This window comes from Pagrus pagrus, assembly GCF_965226575.1.
Source record: "Pagrus pagrus genome assembly, chromosome: 15".
NCBI classification, from domain to species: domain Eukaryota; kingdom Metazoa; phylum Chordata; class Actinopteri; order Spariformes; family Sparidae; genus Pagrus; species Pagrus pagrus.
Window position 1 is genome coordinate 8,586,324 of NC_140199.1, and position 22,723 is coordinate 8,609,046.

At 40.1% G+C, this 22,723-nt stretch overlaps 1 protein-coding gene across 1 annotated transcript in view; it reads left to right on the forward strand.

Annotated features, from left to right (window-relative positions):
- Positions 1-9,513, forward strand: part of pgbd5 (piggyBac transposable element derived 5) — a 30,695-nt gene extending 21,182 nt beyond the window's left edge. The window contains exon 7 of the mRNA XM_084375334.1: positions 37-9,513. Within this exon, the coding sequence (XP_084231460.1) occupies positions 37-232 (196 nt within the window). The 3' untranslated portion in view covers positions 233-9,513. The remainder of the gene's footprint in view (positions 1-36) is intronic.
- The last annotated feature ends 13,210 nt before the right edge of the window (positions 9,514-22,723 follow it).

Below are 22,723 nucleotides of genomic sequence, written 5' to 3' on the forward strand. Positions count from 1 at the left end.
AAACCCAGGAGTAAGAAGCTTGTTTTTCTCCCACAGGTACTTTATTTTCCACAAGCCCAACAAGACCTGGCAGCAGGTGTTCTGGTTGAGCATCAGCATCGCCATCAATAACGCGTACATCCTCTACAAGATGTCTGACGCCTACACGGCTAAACGCTACAGCCGAGCGCAGTTCGGAGAAAGACTGGTCAGAGAGCTGCTGGATTTAGACGACTGCTCTCCCACACAGTGAGGAGGAGGAGGAGGAGGAGGACGAGGACAGCAGGAGCGCACGGGGAAAAAAAAAAACCACACATACACAAACACAAACACAATCCCCACACGTACATTCACACTCTTCATTACGGTTGTACAGACTCCGCGGTCTGTGTCGATGTGATGATACTGAAGCGGTGCCAAGCCTGTGTCTCTCTTCCTCTAGTTGTTTTCTGTGGTACTGTAAATATTCACTCACACATGACTGCACACTACACCGTAGAGAATCATGAGCCATGGGACAGTCCACTCGCCTAACTTTTAACCACGCAGATTTACTAAGGATTTTGTCGGCAGGAGCGATTTCACGAGCAGAGCCGAAACAACCGGGGACGAATTCACCCTTAACTGATGTCAGCTGCAAGTTTAAGCTCTTATCAGAGAGTTTAACGTGAGCCTGAATCTCCCGTGTGACTGTTCAAACGTGTGCCTGCAGGCTAAACAGGCTACATGTAGCTCGGTATTTACACTCTGCGAGAAAAAAACACCTGTGGCCCCGTAACAAAAGCTTAGTAAACCAGGACTACGGTGTGTTCACTCGCTGCATGCATAAAGAATCTGGATTGTGATGTTCTCTTGTTCAGTGTGAAACAAGCTCCAGGTGGGTTTTGAAACTTTTATTTTGTGTGTGTGTGTGTATGTATTTAGCAAGTGGAACTGCCATTTGTGTGCGCCAAGCTGAGCCTGAGGATGTAAATGTACGGCTATTGTGATCCAGATGAGTCGTGTTGCTGCATAGAGGAGGACATAAAGCAGCGAGCAGCAGTGTGGCACAAAGTCACAGCCTGCCACCCCAAAGGAGCAATTAAAGACGACTTTAAACATGTTTTCTAAATTCAAATACACCCTCTTCAAGGGGAAACATTCATCAATGAAAAGGCAAAAAGTTTAAGTTTGGAAAAAAAGACATGCTGTGGTTTTATTTATGAAAAGCTTAAGACTTGAAACTCAGTTAATCAGCTTCATCCGGACTGTGAGATTTAATCCGATTTGATTGACAACATAAATAACAAGTAACAGCCCCACAACTGTCTTCAGATTTTAATTCGAATGTTGTTGATTTCTGATTTGTGTCCTAAAATGCATGACCTCATGTTCTTCAAAAAGACGCATACATTTCACATCTCAGGCAGAAAAGTGCTTGTGTAAGATCTCATCGCTCATACTAGGAAGTGGATCGAGAAAAAAAATCTAAAAATGAAAGGCATCGAATCTGCAGCCTGCTTTCAACCATACTTTTCATCTAATTTGTCTTCCTTATTACTCATGTATTTAACTGTACTTCGGCTTTGCAGTGCAGGACACGTTCGAAATGTCCTTCACTAAGTCGGTGTTGCCAAGCAACAAGTACAATCCTGGCCAGTGGGCAGGGGTTTGGATAATATTCCTTGGCATGGTTTAAGTCCAGGAAGTAAAAACTGAGTCACTGGCGTCCCAGAAAACCAAATGCCGCCTCAAATCTTAATGAAGATAAAGAGCTTTTGGGGCTGTGACTTGTTTTCTCATCTTGATGCCCAAATCTCATCAGGAGATTGACATGACATCAGTCAGCTGTGAAATTATTTGACGATTTAAAAACATGATTTTTTTAAGTGCACAGTGACTTTTCATGTGGGAATGTGCAAGTAGTAAAATGATTCACTGTCTGCTATTTATCTTTAGAAAAATCAATTTCATCCAAGACCTTCTCATCTAAAATGGAAGCATTGGAAACAATATGGACTCTTAATGTGAATGTTGTTTTCTTCCACTGGAACATTTTCCTGCCAAGTCACTGATTTAGATGCCATCTTATGTGCAGCCAATGCAAGTGTGAGTGGAATAAATTACACTCAGACCACTATATATATATATATATATATATATATACCACACCAGAGTTTTTATAGATAACTAAAACTAAACAAGAAAAGAAACCTTGGTGCAAAAAAAACGATTTAGTTACTGAAATAAATGCAAAACCTAGACTTTAGGTAAAAAAAACTTACTGAAACAATGTTGAGGAGTTACAAACTAAATAAAATGAAATAAGAACGTACAGGTTTGTCAATTGGGTCAACATTTGTCAACAAAACCAGCGTGAGGAGATGTTGGTGCATATGTTTGAGAGCGACATGACCTTCTTAAATGTTGAAGCTGACAAAAAAAAATGATTAGATATATAAAAGATAAAAACTAATACAGACTAAACTAAAACTAAACATTTCTAAGTGGAAACAGGAAACTCCACACCTAGTGTTCCAAGTGGTATTATTTTTGGCACCACTGTCACAGAAACAACCAGATCGCATCCAGTTCCCCTCGGACCAACAACTACCAACAACACTGACAAGATCCACAGTCGGCCTTCATTTTCCCAGGAGATTTTGTGTCCGGTGGCAGAAAAAACACAGTGAAAGCGAGGGAACCAATCTTAACCTAGGTGGTCATTATTCTAGACGTTAACATTCAATAATGAGTCATTAAAGCAAAAATCTTCAAAACAAAAATGGCTCATACAATAAAAAACTAAAGTGCAAACGAGCAAACCCTAAAACAAAAATAAAAACAACAGGAAAATAAAAACTACAAGCCTTTAAGCTCTGTACCACACTGCTGTCTGAAGCTTTAACGCGGACTCCACAGTCCACTTTGCTTTGCTTTGTTATGCAGTCAACATGTCGATGTCACGCTGGAATCATGGAGATTTTAAGTGAAAGGTTTCGATGTGTGCGCTTGCTCAGTCAGCATGGTTTGATGTGTGAATACATATTACAGTAAGGTGACAGTCTTTTTACGCTGGTGGAGCAGAGTTGTCGGTCGGCAGGACTCATGCACTTTCCCCCCATTACGTCTTGCACTTTGAGGAGAAATGTAAAGTTAGCGACATGTTTATTAGATAATCCTTTTAGTTTTTTGAACCCAATGATAGTATGCAGTGCACTCAGAAAAATATGGAAGATATGAATAGATAAGTTCTGTAAATATACATAGATAAATGGAATTTATGAGAAAAAAACACCAATGAAATAAGACTGAAAATTAACGAGTATAACCAAAACAGAAAAGATTTCCACTGTAGATTAGTACAAGGTACAGTATGTATGTGTATATTTTGTTTACGAATTACTGTGAGTGTATGTCCATAATCACTCTGTCACTGAGACTCAAGATTGTGATTTTTTTAACTTTTTCACTAATCCAAAGCATCGTTGTTGTCATTGTTGCTTGTGTGTGTGTGTGTGTGCGTATGTGTGTGTGAACCACTGAACGTTGTCGTCACGTCTCTAATCACCTTGAAGTAACACCGGTAATCTTCAGAGCCTCCCCTGTCGTGTCACGTAGTTGTCAGCTCGTGATTTTTAATACATTTGATATCAACAAATCACACACGTCTAGTATGAAAGTGATCGGGTCGTGTTATTGGATTGAAGGACAGCTGGAGCCATTTTAGAAACCCATCCTGCCTGTTTGACTGCGTATGTCCCGTTTATCTGATACGGTCGTGTTGGTGTTGTTTCTACAACTTCATAACTACTGTTGCTTCAGGATCATCACCACTGCAGCTGACCAAAAAACAACACAATCGCTGTAGGGAGCAGGCTGTGGTGGGTGGATGGGTCAGGTGTAGGACTTTCAACCTGGACGCCATGGGTCAACTTGTTATATGGTGAATTTGTTCAAGTTTTGGCAAAAAAACAAACAAATGATCATAGTTTTGGTTAAAACAGACTCTGTCACAACCTTAAACACGACTAAGAAAGGCTAAATTCCCATGTACATATTTTTCTGGGCTTTTTCCCAGGTTGCAAAGCTATAACATTACAAGAATGTGATGTTGTAAGGACAACACCAACGTGGCGATTGTGCACACACACTTCTTGTGTTGGTCATTAAAGGAAAAATCCACACTACTGAACAACTCTTTAAACAGTTTCAGGAGTATCTACCCTCTCTGGTTGAAGTGCGTGGGTGCATCTGTAAACGAACCCTCCATGATGCCTGGAGACGTTAGTCCACTAGAGGTCAGAAAACACAAAGGTTTAAGACAGTGTCAGGTTGCTCTTCACAGCACAATGGCTTGTTATCCTGCAGTGCTTGTTTGACAGGGTTATTTTTTTTGTTCCCATTAAAGGTCCAGTGTGTATATTAATAATTATGTTTTCATTAGTGTATAATCACCTGAATCTAATGGGGCTTTTCCACTGGCTGCGCCAAGTCAGTCCAAGCCGTGCCGATTTGCATTTCCATCAACAGTTTTACCGCTCAGAGTTAAGCCAAGACCTGGACTAGGCCTCGCAGTGGCCAACCTTTGGCGACCTCTTCTCTCAAGACTCATGTCAGTGCAGGAAACCTGAGAGAAAGGTGTTTCAGTGTAGTTTATCTCCAGTGTTCCTGTTTGTTCTTTCAGATATCTGCTGTATTTTACTGTTTCATTGTGTTTGCTTTCCGCTTTGTCAGGAATCGTGTTAAGTTATTGCTGGCGAAAACTTCATAATAAAAGCTTTTATATAACAAAATAACAGAGGAATTTTATTGTGAAGAATGTAGGAAATTAATGGTGTTTGTCACCGAATAAATGGAGCTTTGTTAGCGTTTTGTTTTGTTGGATAGTGTATTTACAGCCCAGCACAACACTAACCCTAATCCAAACCCAGGTAGCCCTGTTGCAATGGAAATGCAAATCCCTGCCAGGTTGGGCTGATATGTCTGCAACCTCACCTCTAGATACCACTAAACCCTCCACACTGGACCTTTAATAGCCACTTAGATTTGGATAACATGACATTGCACAAATATATTTTCAGTCAAATTTGGTATAAGAATCGTTCATCTCTCTAAAAAACATAAATTCAATCCCTAAATCAGAAAAAGCCACAAATTTACATCACGCAGGGGAGAAAACCCATCTTCTAAAAGGCGGAGAAACCAATTTCTCCATCTGTGAAAAGCTTTAATCCATGCATTTGTACCTGCGAGGCATGTACAGTAGTAGTCTGAGTAAGGAGCATGGATGCAGAAAAAGAAAATCCAGCTCCTTCAAAGCTGAATAACCGCTGGACCGCATCACAAAAGGGTGAAGGACATAACTGTCAAGAGTATATCCGAGCGTGAATTTTTCCTTTCCAGTGTGACGCCGGCGTATAAAAATGAGCCTCTGTGATGGCTGCATTTGTGAATGGGCATTTAATCTGCAGCTCATGGTGGACTGGAGCCAGTTACCTTAAGATGACACTCGCCAAAGGATGCGTGTGACATCCACTGAGGCTTTCTGTAGTGCTCATATCACTCAGCTCAGACCACAAATGAGAAGAAATTATGCACCGGGGGACTCTCCAAGGCCACGGTTACCTGGCAACAAATCATACATAACTGAGAGAACGAAGAAAATGGGCAGTATTTGAAGTTTTCCTGCCCATGTGGTAATATTGTTATCACCCCGAGTGCAGATTGGGAGCTGAGCGGCTTCATGTCGCCTCCTTTTTATCATCTATCAGAAGAGAAGGGCCGAGGATCCCTTTGTGCGTTTCAGCCCACATGGATCAGAAACACGGCTTCATTTTAAATTCTCAGGTTGATCTCTTACAATTATTCCGTCCAGACGGCTCTATTGATCACCCATCAATCAAGATTTTTCTATAGTGCCTTTTCCAGCTCGTTTTGTTTCCTCTCATCAGTGGTTTAGTGCTGTCGATGTCTTGAAATGGAGTTGATGTGAATGACTAGAACAGATTAGATTTTAGGTCCTAACAAAAGGAGTGTGGTACAATCCCGTCCTGCATGGTGTGAATAATAGAAAACTAGTTAACTTCTGCTGTAGACTTTTAGATGCAGAGTCCCATAGCTGAAATATTTCACATTTTCATGCTACATCCTTTAATATTAACGCTCCTTTTCCCTGTACATAAAGTACCTGATCATAAAAAAAAGCAGATCCCAGTGATGGATGTTGGTTATTTTTTTGTTTATATGGGTAAACTACTATGTAGGAACCTAGTTTGTATGTCGGAGGAACGCGTTAGGATACACGAGCCCCACTGAAGTCACAGAGTTTAACACCCCATCGCCAAATGTAGATCTTAAAGGGACAGTTCATCCCTAAATCAAAGTTTTTTTACTCTTACCTGCAGTGCTGTTTATCAATCTAAATTGTTTTGTTTGCTGAGGTGATGGATAAAAAGCGCTACAGGCAAGAGGAGGCACTTATTTTTGATTTGGGGTGTGAAGTGTCCCTTTAAAACAAATTGTAACCACAACTACAAAAAAAGCAAAAACACCAGAGGAGGACTGTCACTTTGATGGGTCTTTTCTTTCCATTTGTCTCCTTTCGCAAATAGCAGAGATGTCTGTATTCTTACATTCATATGTGTCAGATGTGCGGCATGTGAGGCAGATGTGAAGGAGCAAAAACACTGAAATATTTATCTTCCATCCAGTTTTGTCAGACAAATAATGGTCCCTAAATCGCTTGTCTCTTTAAAAGTTGTGGCAAAAACATGCCATGAAATAAATCGCCCTCACTGTCGGTTGTTTTGTGGTGATGAAACGCAGTGCTGTGTAAGATGATGTCCATGTACGTGGTGTGATGTGTGTGCCAGTGTGCCATCCCTGTACAGATGTCCGTGTTTATATCCAGGGAGTGAGACGGATGTCATAAAGATGTTTAAGTGATTAGCTGTGGATGTGATACAGAATTAATATGGCTGACCTCAGGGCTTCATAACTAACTGCTGTACAATATATTCACCTACTGAGATAATAAACATACACTAAATGGACTTCTATTAACCATCAGGTGCTATCAAACCACTGTAAGAGTAATAGTAGAGTTAGATTTGTCGTTGTTGTCGGGAGCAACCAAATAGCGAACACCAGGGTCGTGTATTGCAGGAGTCGTACCACTAAAAACACCAAAAGTTCACGTTTTTCTGGATAAAATGTGAGAAATATTAACGTCACCAGGCACCAAAAGCAAACTTTAACTGTGCAAGTGGTAGAACTGTTTCACGCTGTGTGATTCTGGCTGCAGGACGTCGAAAAACCGAGTACTTTGGGCTCAAGTGTTATCTAGTTTGACAGACGGTGGGCCAGGAGGATGCGTGTATGTGCATGTACTGTGGAATAATGTGTGTAAAATAACTGGTGTTTTTTTGCTGGACCAAATATATTTCTAAAATGTGTGTTGGTGATGAGTTGTACAAGGTTGTCATGTAAATGTGTCCTCATTAAAACTCCATCGAAGCTTATTTTTTTCTGTAGCGAGTGATTGGAAAGCAGGGGGAAGGCACTCCGTGTCGGATGTGCATCGGGGTGCTTTTCATGATTCGAGTGCCGAGCCTCTCTTCACTGAACCTCTCTGATTAGAAGAAGGTCCTTTGCAATACATAATCTTTCCACGTTAACTTTTTCACTTCAGCAGAGACACATTTGGAGATAAAATACTGCTATTATGCAAAACTTAAAGTCCCCCTCGAGCCAAAAATGTGTTTTTCTTCCTGTTCCTACAGTGAAATGTTTGAGTTTCACTTTTACGGTGATGCATTAGTTCATCATGACAGTTCGTTGCTGAAGGTGCAAATTTTCTCTGTACTAGATTTTTAAGAGACAGGCCAACAAGCATGATTTGTGACATCACAAATAGTTTGGATGTCGATCCAGGTCCAGTGTTCAGCGTGGGAACTTCAATGCACATACACTGAGAGAGGATTTCATAGTGAAGCAGGAGACATCTTGTGTCCTGCAGTTAAACATGTGAAATTATGTGCATATTTATATATCCTGGAAACTTAATGAGGAAGGAGTAGGTACCATGTTAAAGGGGCTCTGTGAAACTTCTGTGTTAGTTTAGATTAGCGGACTCCATTTCTAAACTAACATTAGCTACTGTTGCTCTGTTGGCAGAGCAAAGAGGCACTACGAAAGTGCGTAAAGTCACATCCTTCTGACTGTAGCGAAGAAATCCACACTCCAGCAGGCATCGAGAGAGACGAGGAAGGCCTCATTTCTCATGTCACGTTACAATCTGCTCACATATGGCCAATTAAAATTGATTAATACGTTGAAATTGCTGCAGATTGTTACACAGAGTTCCTTTAAGGAGCACAGAGATGTATTATGTATGCTTTGATACGTGTGCTGAGGGGGTCTTTAACTTTTCATTATCAAACCTCTCGGAGAAGAGTGTAAACCGAGAATTAACTGCACAGTTATTGGGTTGTGAAGGGGGGCTCAACTTTCATGTTTTTTATGTTTAAAAGAATTATTCATGTTTCCTTTGGACACTCCGGTTGACTTGGAGGAATCGTCAACACCCTCCCCCCTAAAATCTCGAGGTAATATAACAGCGTTGACTGTTTTCATCTGCATATGGAAAAAAACACCTTTATGATCCATTAATCCAACCGTTTTATGTGTGATAACTCTTGCTGAAATAAGAGTCAGGAAGCAGACTATCTCAGAATTACCACGTAGACGGTTAAATTTAAGTTGTACGAGCTAAAGAGGGGGTTATCCGCTTCCTCTATTTTTAAAGGTAAAGGCATTTTGTCAGATTTTACAGAAATAACCCTCCCATGCTCCCAAACTGTCCACTTGTACACTTCTTCCACACACATTAAATATAAAACTACTGTGTGAAATTTATGTTTCTTATTCAGAAGTCATGAAAACGTTGCCCAAACAAACCAATTAGCATCTCACATGTTGCAGCCGTGGGTCTGTTTGTGTTGTTTGTCCTCGAGGCTCTCTGTCTCTGTGTACAAGAATGTTAAACTCGGAGAGCAGTTTTACGACGACCTGGCAAACGGCCTATCTGATATTTTCCGAGCGGCTGGCTGTGCTTAGATTTTGCCTTCAGCGGCTGTAAGTTAACATGAACAGCCAACCTGCCTCGCTGTTGCTAATTTATGATGGTCTTCTCGTCATTTTTCACTCTGTTTGACCTGTGAACTGAATTATAGACCGACTCTGCTGTTCCCTCTGTCACATGTGCACCCTGCTCCTACTCTTCCTGCCAAGGACTGATGTTGTTGTGAACTGTGTGTGTACACTCTCTATTTCCCACTGAGTATTTTTTTTGGTTTGCTTTGAAAAGCTATAAAGGCTTCAGCTGGAGAACATGTGGCTGAAAATTAAAATAATGTGTAAATCTTCAACTTCTCACCAGCTAACACTCTCTGGGTTCCTGTCTGGCCTCTCACTCACCTCTTACTTAAAGCTCTGTACATTTGCTTCCATTTTGCACACACGCTATCTAATAAATGTTCCTGGTTTGATACATCTGCCCTGTCAGAGATGTATTTTTCATTATGAAGAGTATTTAATGTGTTGGACTGGCTTTGCACGGGAAAATCCTCTGGGTGGTTCTGTGTCAAACAGGGAGTCTGATCTCAATTGTCACATAAAGAAAACTCACACAGATAGGCCTCACACATCACGCCAATGGTTTTATTTCTTCTTTTATTCTCTTCTCTTTAATAAGACGAGTACTTCACTGAAGTTAACTTAATTAAAATGACATGAAATGTAAATAGAATCGTAAAGAAGGGAATGAGAATGAGATAAAACTAAATATGTGATAATCCAGTCCAGTCTCGGTAATCAGTCATGTCAGAAATGAAATATTGCTGTTTTCCTACAATATAGTCGTTCAAACTTACCATATGCTTTAAGAAAAGTTTGGCTAAAGCAGAATAAAGCTGTAGTTTTTTAAATAAATTCAGTATTCACTGTCAGCAGTGAGGCTTTCAAGCATATTTGAGAGCGCTCAGGCATTTTCCCTTCCTGCTTCGCTCTGATGAGACGACAAAACCTGACATGAATTTTGTTTATTTTTTATTGTAAGGTTTTTTCCCCATTAGTTGATGCCAAGGTAATCAGCTTATCTTCCTGGGGTCCACACGTGACATACACATATACAACAAACATATAACAGCATTAGTTACATTAATATGCATAAATGACATTGATATATGTGAATATCAAAAAGCAAAATTCATGCACGAACTCTCTGAAAGATTTATGGAGTAGTACAAGCTCATAAACCAGCCACAGCAACGTTTAAGTCAAGTATTGATTGGACTGAAAAGATAAAGGGAAGAGGCAGGAAGTGACAAACTGGTCTCCACATCAGCCTCAGACCGTTCGTAGAGTCTGCTATGAATGCTAAGAAGAAGAAACCAAAAAAACATTTTTCTTATTTATGATTATAACAATATAAAAACATCCATTTCTTGAGCAAAGTAGACCGAAAGTTCCAAACTCCAGGATAAAACTTGCAAAAGTACATTCATTTCCCTTCATCAGGCAAATAGTTTATCAAAAAGAGAATCCATCTTGAGGAGGGAGTGCCTGCAGGCCTGCCATCAATCACATTCCCCAGATGAAATATATAAAGATAAATAACAAACATCAATTTGCTGTCTGAAAGTCTCATATAATTATATGGAAGAGTAGCAAAATGCACCGGAACAAGGATAAATGGTACAAATAATCCATATTTAGCAGACGCTGAACAAGAAGACTTCATTTAAAAGTGAAATTACAACAAGAGCAACTTTTTTGTTTAGCGCTGCTGCTTTACAAGAAAGTGTAAATCAAAGAAACATAAAATAAAAAGGCTGCCGTTATGTTAAAAATAAATCATCTTGTGTTTATTTTGACATAAATTGCATTTGCAATGTGATTCACAGTTAGCTGTGATGATCATTTTTGCACCACAATTTTCATTTGCAATGAAAAAACTAATATAATCACAATGATTTGTTGGCGTTGGTACCAAACAAACATGTTTCAGGATTTGTAGGCTAGGAGACGTCTGCAGCACTACGGTGCTTCGTTATGATCCTGTTTGGTCCCTCATTATACTTTGTTCAAAATATTGCAGCTCCTGCAATTTTAATATTGCAATAAAATATTTCAATTCAAGTGTTGCAGCCTTGAAAAAAAAATGACATGATTTTTTTAAAGCGCAATTTGATGAACATAAAAGAGAAGAAAATGCACATTAGGAAAAAATGTGATTTAACAAAGATTCGGAGGCATTTGCTGATGTTTTCCAACTTGTTTTTCCAGAGTTGAGCTCGTGCAGCTTTTACTATCGTTCTTCAGATTACGTCAAGGCTCGCTAATGACTGGCTGAGTGAAGATTATATGATCAGTTAGGGAAATTATTACAGCAGTCAGAGCCATTAGTGAGGGCAATAATGTCGAAACTGATGGCCCTGTAGTGTAACCACAGAGAAAAGCTCCTCTGTGCAGATCACTGTGTGTGAGAGGTGCAGATGTAATGTGAGACAAAAGCAGTAGAGGGCAGCAAATCACAATTCTCTCAGACACATTAAAGTCCCTCCCACCATCAGATTATTGATCATCCACTGAGGGTAAATGGATTATAATTGGTCGGAGCACCAAAGTGAGACTGTGTAATTGAATTATCCTTGCGCCCTATTGATGATGTGCTCCACAACAGACTGACTGACTGACCTCCTGAAACTGGAGGTAACCTAAACAGCGGCTCTCCAGGAAGAGGCTCATTGGAATAAATAGTGGCATGTTTTCCCCCATCTGCAGAGTTCAAGAAGCTCTCAGCGAAAATATTATCTCTGCTTCTGACTGTGTGTGTGGAGCATGTGTGTGTGTGTGTGTGTGTGTGTGTGTGTGTGTGTGTGTGTGGGGAGAGAGAGAAAGTGATGGAGAAAGAGGCCTGACAAAGATCTGTTCACTCCCATGCCTCAAGGTAAAACTTGTAATGATTTTTTTTTTTTTCTTTTCCACAGAACAGAACAGAGAGACCCGTGGAGAAGTTACACAATCGAAAAAGATCAGTCAAAGTGAGCACTGAGCTGCAGCTTCTGATCAGGCCTCACACGGCCACCGGCAGCAGCACAGGAGGAGGCCTGGTCAGTGGAGACGCAGGCAGATGGAGTGTCACAGGGAAGAAGTGGGCAGCGATGCTGGCTAACATTGTAAAGATTTAATTAGTTCTGATTTGATTGTTATAGTCAGTAGTGAGTGGGATTGATTGTGTCACCTCCTGCCTTTGGACGACAGCGTTCTGTCAATAAAGCAGCAGAGCTGAGCTCAGACAAAGAAAACAACAGACACAGAGATGAACTGCAGATAAACTTCTTTTCAAGTCATCACGAGTCCCAGAATGGATCTTACTTTCTCTTTTCTTTTCTTTTTCTTTTTTTGTTTTTGTTAAACAAGCTAAAAATCTGAGGTTTTGTCATCTGTTCATTATAAACAGTGGAGGGAAAATATTCAGATATTTTACTTTATTTTAGTAGAGGAAGTAAAACAAACTTGACTTTTACTTTCTTACATGTACAGAGCAGGCACTCAAAGTAAAAGTAAAAGTAAAAGCGTAAGTATAGTGACCATTATGCAGAATGGCTCACTTCAAAATCATACACGATGTATTGATTATAACTCCAGATGATTTACTGTAATGTTTAAGCACTTATTAATTCAAAATGTCGTGAGATAACTTTTGTTGAATTGGCACTAAATAACTGACTGACTGTAACTACTTTCCATTCTGTTGTCTGCTGCCATTTTAATAGAGAGCTGGACACAATTGAAGAAAAGTATTTAGTAACATAACAGCAAGTCCTGACTTTGTACATGTGGATGATGCACAAATATGAAGCTGGCTGTTTATATGAAACATTTAGACTAGCAGCTTACCTGGAGGAACTGTGGGAGATAAGAAAAATGCTCTTTATGAAGATAAACTGTAGATTTGTACAATTGATATGTGTTGTTTTCTTTTCCTTACAAAGGGGGACTGTTTTTTATGAAGATCCATGAATTACTCCCTGAGAAATCAATGAAAATGTTGAACATCTCGCACTGTTAAAGAATCATGATTTTGTCCCTTTATCTGGATCTGCACCAAAACTTTCATGGAAATTGTTTTTGTTTTTTTTATGTAATCCTGCTGATAAACAAACAAACTCTGGTGAAAGCATAACTACCTTGGCAGAGGTGATTATCTTAACCAACTAGCAGTCTTAACATTTCTTCCTTTAAAGCGAAAAGGTTAGTTTTTGTTGCGTCAAGAAGTGTTGGATTTCTGGCACAGGTGCCTGGAGAAGGGACATTTTTTTGTAAAAGGTCAAAACTCTGACAAAACTTGTCGTATAAAGAACATCTTCACTGTTGTTAGAGCAACGAGTTTGAGCTTGCAGCCTATAAAGGTCAGGAATTATCCCAATATGAAGACAGGAGAAAGCTTCAAGTGGCAGTTTAGTCGAACACTCAACTAGAATATTCAAATAAATCTGAGGTGGTCTTACGTGAGCTCTTTCAAAATACTTCAAAAAGTGATACGCATTTGGATTTATACTCAGCCAAACAACACTGAGATGTATGTATTTTCGGCGCGATATCGTAAAAGCATTACTCATCTGAGATATACTATAAAAGTGGCCGAACAATGGTGTTGTGTGAGAAACGTCTTTCCCTCGTTTATAACCTCTGTCTCCACAATGTCTGGAGCCTCCACCCATCCTATGTGTGCAAGGTTATGACATTCTTAGCCCACACTCTTTCAATCAAGCTCTGCACACTCACACACACACACACACCTCCACTGTATGTCATTATGTTGTAATCAGCGGTTTAAGCGACACCGGGGTACTGATTATATTTATGGGTTTCTTTTGATATCTCGGCTCTGGGGTTCAGTGTCGTGTCATGAGGCGTCACCTGTGGGAAGATGCACCGTTGGCGCTTCTTTCATCCATCTTGGTAGCGAGTGAAATCCCGTTCAAGACACTTTCATCGACGTTTTTCTTTTTGTTTGGGCGGTTATATATGTATTTGTCTAAGAAGGGAGCTGATTCTAGATGATGTACAATGATTAACCAGCCTTTCTATTTAGAGGCTGCTGCCCTGTTGCGACACCGCTACACGTGCCTCCGTGATGAATTGTTTGGAAAATGTCAGCCACTCGTTTTGACATGAAATATGATTTCACAAACAGCCTTTGAGCTTTAAGAAACCAGTCTAGATAAGCCTATGGGTGGACTTTTGACACAGGCATGGATAATGCTAATTAGCCTGCAACGGCGCTCTTCTTTGCACAAAGGTGTCGAGAAGCTCTCTGCAGGCCACATGTAGTCTTTTCCAGTCAGGTGGCATGTGTGCGTGCTGGGTGTGTGTGTGTGTGTGTGTGAAGGGATGTCACACCTCTCTGTCATGTTTCCCGGAGGTTGCTCATCCGTGACTCACCAGCTTTTCTCTGCTGGTTAGCATAGCTTAGCTATAATAGGAACACAAGGAAACACCAGACTAAGTCAAGCGTTAAATAAAATAAAATGTGCCTGCCAGCACAGTAAATCTCATTTGTTTAACTTGCACGAAAGCAGAAGTGTAAAAAAAATTTTAAAAACGACAACTTGCGGTTTTTAGGAGGGCTTAAAGGACAAGTTCGCCCAAAAATTAGGATTCAGTTGTCATCTACTCAACAGAACAGCGTTGTAGCATTCTCCTTCACAGCTGTAGAAGTAGAAAACAGCTGGAAAAACCCCATAAAATTGCTCCATAAAGCTCGTCTGACGTGAAAATGGAAGCGTGTTTTCAATAATGTCGATATATTCCTTTGCCGTGCATGCAACAAATGCATTTACATATAACAGCACTTCATAGCTGCTCGACATGGTGCTGATATTTACTTCTTTGCTGTACTTTCTTTACTTTCCTCTGTAATTTTATGTCCAGTTAATAGATGGTTAGATGATTAGATAGATAGATAGATAGATAGATAGATAGATAGATAGAGGGATAGATAGATACAACAATAAGTCAAACTGGCCATTGCTTTCTCATGGAGACAATGGCTCCCAGCTGTAGCGTGCCTGTGTGTGCGCTCTGTGTGTGTGTCTGTGTGTGTGTGTGTTGTGTGTGTGTGTGTGTGTGCCGAGGGAGCCTCTTTCTCCCACTCAGGTCACATCTAAACAACGGGACGGGGTCACGACCATGCAGATTAAACTATTACCATCATGATGTTCGCAGGGCTCGGGGGTGGAATCATGACCAGCAGTTATGAATACCAGGTTTCATAGAAGACAGTTAAAATGACGCGCAGCTGCCAAAGAAGAGAGAAGAGAGGGAGAAAAAAGAGGGAGGAGGGGGCCGAGAGGTAGAGGATGTGTGATTCTTAGCCTCCTTAACATGAGTGTGTGCGCGGCTGCAGCATGTGTTCAGTGACTGTGTGTAGGTGTTAGGGGATATTTTGGCTGCAGCAGGGGGATTCAGGCCTGAGACGGAGAGAGGCCCTCGTCATATAATGGGATAATGTTTTATCTCATCGGAAGAAAGGAGGAGGGAAGGCGGGGGGAGTAATGAGAAGGGGAAGAGAAAAGGCTGATTATTTTCATAAAGCAGATCTGGCACGGTTGTCCACCCACAAAAACTTTACAACCTGTTTTACATGTGTAGCATGGGACACACACACACACACACACACACACACACACACACACACACACAGACACACACACTCATTAGTATTGTGTAGATAGGGTAGTATCTGGTCAGACAGGTTGGGGCAAGCGAAAGGAACTTCTTTTCATTATATAACATCTATTCACAAGAAGAATTATGTGCTTATCCTTGACAAGAGACTGCATGTCTGTCAGCGTGTGTCAGTGTGTGTATATACGCTGCTTCTTCCCATAGTCTTAACGTGATTTAAGCCTCCTCATGACAAACACTGAACTCAACTGAACTGCCACCCTTTTGTTCCCAAAAGGCGTCTCAACGGACACAACTGGCATTGCAGTGGTTTTAAACTGGACACGTCCCAGGTAACAGTGTGTGATTGTGAGCATCTTCCCTCCCACTGTGAATACCAGGCCAGAGCTGAAAATAACTTACAGTGTGCTCTTACAGTCAGTCAGCGTTTTAAAAAGGTATGAGGTTTATGCAATAGGAATGTCACAGTTTAAAACCCTTTTTTTTCGTGAGTAGGGAAGCTTTTTCATTTCAACATCGCCGGTCACGTCCCTGAAAATGAATTCAAGCTACTGGTATGTCTGTTAGTGAGTCAGTGATGTGGTCACCACCAGTTCAACCAAAGGGTCAATACTCACAGAAAATACGCAATACTAGGTCATAAAAAGAGCACAAATAATCAACAGAAGTGCATTTGTGAAACAATACTCTCTGTCATCATCGCTTATCGTTTTATCATTGCGATCACTAAACATAATGTGGGCTATCAGTAAGGATTTGTATCTCAAACAGCAATTTTAATATGATTTTAGTCAAAGTTTATTATACCCTAATATCACAAAACATGCCTCAAAGGGCTGCACATGTAATAAAAACAGCAAATAAGCAACATTTTGCAAAACGTATTAAAAAATAGCCTTAAAAACAGAATATTTGATACAGACCACATGTATAATAAAACAGTAATGAGAAGCAGAAGTCAGATAGCACATGTACCAGAACACGTATCTACTGTATGCAGCAGGAAGTGTAGCACAAGTTCAGGTTGGATGGCAGAAATTAAGTATATAGGGCTAAAAACAACTTTGTATTGATTTGCAGTGACCCTTGTTCACAGACGCATTAATAAATAAATGAGCTGGCGATAGTGGTGATCACCACGATGACCTCATCGATACAGATAACTCTGGAGACATGCAGCAGGACTACACGTATCTGTTGCTGTGGTCTTGCGAGAAAAGTGTGACAAATGAAAACAGAGTTCATCGTCTGCTTGTATGGAGGGCCACTTCTGCCAGTTAAAGAACAAGAAAAGATGAAAACATAATTATGAGATAAAACCTCAACATTTATCGCGTGATTATGACTTTTTTCTCATAATTCTGAATTTTATCTCATAGTTTTGACTTCTATCCTATCATCTTGACTTTTTATCTTATAATTTTGACTATTTATCTCATAGATTCGACTTCAAGTTTCAAGAAAAACAAGATTTTTTGAAGAAAAAAACACAAGCAAAATTACAACTTTCTATCTCATAATTTCAACTTTCTAACTCGTGATTCTGACTTTGTATCTCATAATTCTGATTTTAATCTCATAATTTTTCAGCTTTGTATCTCATAATTCTGGATTTCTATCTAATAGTTTCGACTTTGTATCTAATCATTTTGACTTTTTATGTCATACTTTTGAAGATTTTTTGAAGAAAAAAAAATTTTTTAAAAAAAAAAAAAAAAATTTTTTTCAATGGGATTTTTTTTTTTTCATCAAGGCGTTTTCATCAATTTTTTTCTTTGAATGTCAGAAATTGGCTTCCACAACTACCAATTTATAATACAACAAAAATCGACTTGCACGGAGAATGATTCATTATGAAGATGATGTTGTTGTTGATGATGATGATTTCCCATGATGATTACCGACTCCGCTTGCTTCATAGATAACGAATCAAAAGTATCTTTCAGTCAGCTGTCTTTGTTCAAACAAATACATTTCTTCACCTTCCAATTAATTAAAAGCTAAATGTTTTTTCACTGACAGAATCCAGATCAAGTGTTGCAATCCTAATATTTTATGACTGTTAACTTTGGCTACACACACCTGGTATTACTTGTTTTAGAAGCCTGGCTTCAACAGAGCAAACCCTTTCACATTGTACTTATCTTACTTACACACAGATAAACACTTTAACTCCTACATGTGTTTAATCTGTGGGATGAAACTGGAGGGAAGAACCACAGAAACTGGGTGAACAAGCACAAACCTGATAAGACGCGTGTTCCTTGAAATGACGTCGGATCGTCGTCATTGCATTTATGTGTCCCAGAGGTGATTGATTCTTGGCTGCGAACCAGATTTTCTTCAGGATGACAATTCAGTTAAAAATGTTCGATGAAAGTTGTGAGTAAGTATATTCAAGCAAATTTAAAAAGGAAACACGTGTGCTTTTATTGATAAATACCTCAAAACCTTTAATTTCCTTGTATTTTTCATATTCAGATGTTATTACTTCATGGACAACAATGAATCATTTCAGCTGACGATTAAAAACTCCCGGCAATAAAACCATAACATTTTTAAAGCTTTGACCCTCCACTTCGCCCATAACATAAATCCACCTCACCACACTTCCCACTGATATCTCCTCGGTGCATATTTATGAATAATGTCTGCCTGAGCATAATATTTCAACAGAAATACATCAAATTATTGTCAGATAGTCTCAACAGTACTCTCTCCGTGGACCTTTGAATGTTGGTATCCAAAGAATGAGCGATCAGTATTTTAAAAAAATAAAACTTAACAATGACACTATTGTATTTTGTTCTCAGTGTGGGTTTTTGTTATGAGAAGAACTAAAGTTTTCCCTCATGAATTCACATTAAAACAGAGCAGAAACAATAACACCAGACAGCCAGATCAGGTGCTTAAGCTCCAGGTTTAAGTCATCAGAGTGACAGGTCTGCCGCATATCATTTCCCTCAGTCAACAGAAAGTCTTTTTGACCCTCACGCCCTCCCATTCATCAATATTCGATGCTTCACGCGTCGCAATATCAGATGACGTGTTCCTGATTAATCAGATGAGAAGCTGAAGTGGGGATAATGGTGCATTTTGGGGTGGGAAAAACACTTTAAGGATTAAGCAGAGCCACATGTGGCGCTGTGCCTGAAAAGGTCGAGATCCGTTTGATGAACACTTTTAAATCAAGGCAGCGTGTTAGGAACAAATTACAAGCATGTGCATGAATCTCAAAAGAAGCATAACTGATGGCTCCAAGATAAAATCTGAACTGTGATTTTACATTTTGTGCAATGTATAGGGTACTTTGCAGGACGATAGCATGCTTGAGATGGATTGTAACGTAAAATGATGAGCCTGGTCAGTTACTTTTCTATCTATTCATACTGAAGCTGAAGTATGGATTAGAGATTTTCAATTCTATGCTGTGACAAAGCTGAACTTCCGATCTGGTCAGTTTTTGTACACAAAAGTCAGTTTGCTGAAGTTAGGAAAAGATGAGGCGTCTCGTCACAAATATCCGGCTTTGTTCCCACAAACACAGCTGGAAAATGTCCCGACATTTCATCAAAAAATATCCGGTGGTTTCGCAATTACAAATGTTGAAGCGCAAGCCCGGCCCAGCTGTTACGCCACAACCATCCCCTCCAACTCCTGACAGGAAAGTCATCTCACAGACATGTAATGCGAACGTGAAATGTGACATGCGTGGTTTTTGCAGAAATGTATAATGCCAAACTTTTATTTTGGTGACCTTTGCTGACGCATTTCATTCATCTAAAATGCATTTTTGAGGTTTTTCCCATAAAATGTAAAAACTTTCATAACTTTATGTTAGAGACCTAATTACCTTTTGGGCCACAGACTAAAGAAAATGACTGCCTGAGTTGTGAAAACTCGCAGTAGCAGTCAGTCCAAACAGCGGTATGATGTCGCTGTCGGGTGGATTTGGTTCAACAAAGACGCTAGCCAAATACAAAGCACATGAAATAAGCAGAGCGGAAATCTCAAACAGGTTTAACTACATATCTGTAAACATCACAGGGAACAGAAATAAACAGGTTTGCTGATTTCACATATCTCGGCAATGTAAAAAAAACAGGAAGTGACTGTTGTTTGTCACTGTGATTGGGACTGTTCATGTGATCTGAATGTGATTTAATACAATGTGTAAAAATGTTGACATTATAAAGTCTAACATATCTGTGGTTTGAAGAAACATACAATGCCAACATTTTATTCAGCTGAAAAACAGGCCTCTCCGCTGCCCGTCGTCCAAAACATCATTCACGGTTTACAGTCTAGATTCTTAACTGATTTGAGTGATTGAGTGACTGAGTTTCACACATCCGGCTGGTTGTCATGTTGGACTGAACCTGTGAGCTTCCAGTTATGAGACCGTATGACTAACCGAACGGCAACCACATGTGCTCCATCACCTCTAATCTATCAAACCATAAAACATGTGAGACGACAGGAGGAAACTGTTAGCTGTTTGGTCAGGGAGGCGTTCAGCCCAGTCCGAAAGCCGAGGAGTTAACTGTGAGCAAACAGCTGTGATTAAGCGTATGTATGTGGGCGATATATAAATATATATATATATATATGACCCGGAGACCCTTTTCTCTTTTCACAAATCACGATAAGAAGTCACAAAAAGGCTTCAAGTGTGAAAGCAAAAGGGTTTTGTTGTATCCTCTGAGGGTGTCACCCTGAGTGTTTAGCAGGTGCAAAGATATTTGCCTGATATGGAGGGGAGCCTAATGGGTTTGTCCTTTGAACTCATTTTACATGCAAAGGGGGGTGAGTGGACTGTAGCTGAGGGTGGCTCAAGGCTGTCGTAAAAGATCCCTGCGAGAGGAGGACGACAGAGCTCAGTTATTATCAGAATGTCTCTGTGATTAGAGCTTTATCAGGAACTGTGTTGATCTGAGACCATTACGCTGGTTTATGGTCATCATCTTTCTCTTATTAGTCATGCAGAGAGATGTTAAAACTCCCTGACAGCTGATATGATGTTATGATGTAACACACGGTGAGGCGGTCGCAAAGAATCTAAACTAAATTACTAAAAACAACTTGTGACTGTGACTAAAACAGGACTTCACCCTTAAGAGCAACAAGCAGCTGAAACTACCTCAGGATGTTTGGCTGGACTTTTTTTCCAAGTATGTCGTTTCAAAATGTGAGATAATGAAATCAGTACAGCTGTGAAAAAAAACAAAACCCTACATCGGCAAGTGTATTTCAGCCTAAGTGCTGCCTGCTGACCCCTCTGATGTACTGTATGATCAGTGAAGCAGCACTGATTCTGTGTTGATTATCAGCTGTCACCCACACATGATGATGTTGGGTTAAGAATGGGTCTTTTGTAATCCCTCTTTCTACCAGACCCATAATAATTAATAATTTTATTATGGCTTGGAGCAGTTTGTCGTGTTAATCTGAGAAAAGATTCATATTTAATCATCTTTATTGCTGTATATTTTACGTACACTACATACTGTATAGCTCAGGCCTGGCTAAAGTGGAGCCTGTGGGCCAAAGTTGGCTCTGGTCTGCCAGATGTCTGGGAAAAAAAAATACATTCATGAAAAAAAGAAAAATGATAATATGAATCGCTGTTTATGCTGTTTAATTTATTTATTTTTTGTTTTCATGACAACCAACTCTTACTTCATGCAGCAAAAGCTACAGGGAGAATGAGGCGTGCACTTTACCAGGTGAGCTACTTATCAGCTTTATTACAGATTAATGTTTGGTCATCCAACCTTAGACTATTAGCCCACCTGATGAAGGTTGGATGACTAAAATATGATATGTAATAAAGCTGATGAATAGCTCACCTGGTAAAGGTTACTGAGGCTCTGGGTTCAGATTCACCCTGTAGCCTTTGCTGCATGAAGTAAAAATAAAAACAAGTATCAGGTATTTTACCTAATACCTCAGTTTTGATTTTGCAACAATATTATAGGGATGACTATTGGAACTTGAATAAAACATTACACAACAAGATTTTTGATAAATAATCATCAGTATTGAGCAGAACAGTCAGGTAAGTACAGAAAATGACAACACTTTACTGTAAAAACCAGGAAAAGACTATCACGATATGACGATATCTGGTCTCCTATCATGATAACGATATTATACCGTCATACTATTGGACGAACCAATCTAAACGCTGAGCCGGAGCCGCCCAAAATATGTTTCAGATGGTGCTCGGGGTGCACCTCCAGCGTGAAGGGCATGACGGGTAGGCAACTGCTGCTGTGAGCAGCTACCAAACAACCATGAGAACTTCAAATGCAACTTTTGTATTTTCTCTACCCTCCGGGGCTCGTGTTTGTCCTCACAGCGGCTCCCCTGCAGCAGCTCTCTGTAGAGGAGTTGAAGGTACAGTCCCCCGCAGAGAGCCGCTCCAGTCCAGATCAACAGCCGCTGATATTTGATTTCAAACCTCGAATGTTTTCTAACTACCGCGCGGTTCACCTGAGGCAACATTTTTACAACCGAACGTAGCGTCTCGGCATCAAACCCTCCTCGATTTCTGATATTATCTTTAACTTGGTGATAGCATGTCAGCTGTTCTGGTATCTCTACGAATCTCTGATAACAACATGTTCTATTCTGAGAAGATTGGGAAGGGTTGACTTTGGAGGGAGTTGTGTGTAAGTGCGTCTGCGTCTATCCGGGCTCCCCGCGGTCCTTCTATTGGTCTACCGAGTGGGTGGTCTGTTCCAAGAGAGGAGCACTGGAAACATTATACCTACATAGACACACACACACACACACACACACTCATGGACACACAAAAGGAAACTGGGAATCACACCAACGCAGCACAGCAGAGGGTGGAGCAGGCAGGAGCCTTCTTCCAGATGTGTGACATTAATTTAGTTGATCCAAAACATGAACCGGTAGCTCCCACTCACTCATCACCACAGTGTGTGTGTGTGAAACATTCATCCTAACTTTCTTAATATTTACACACTCAGACATA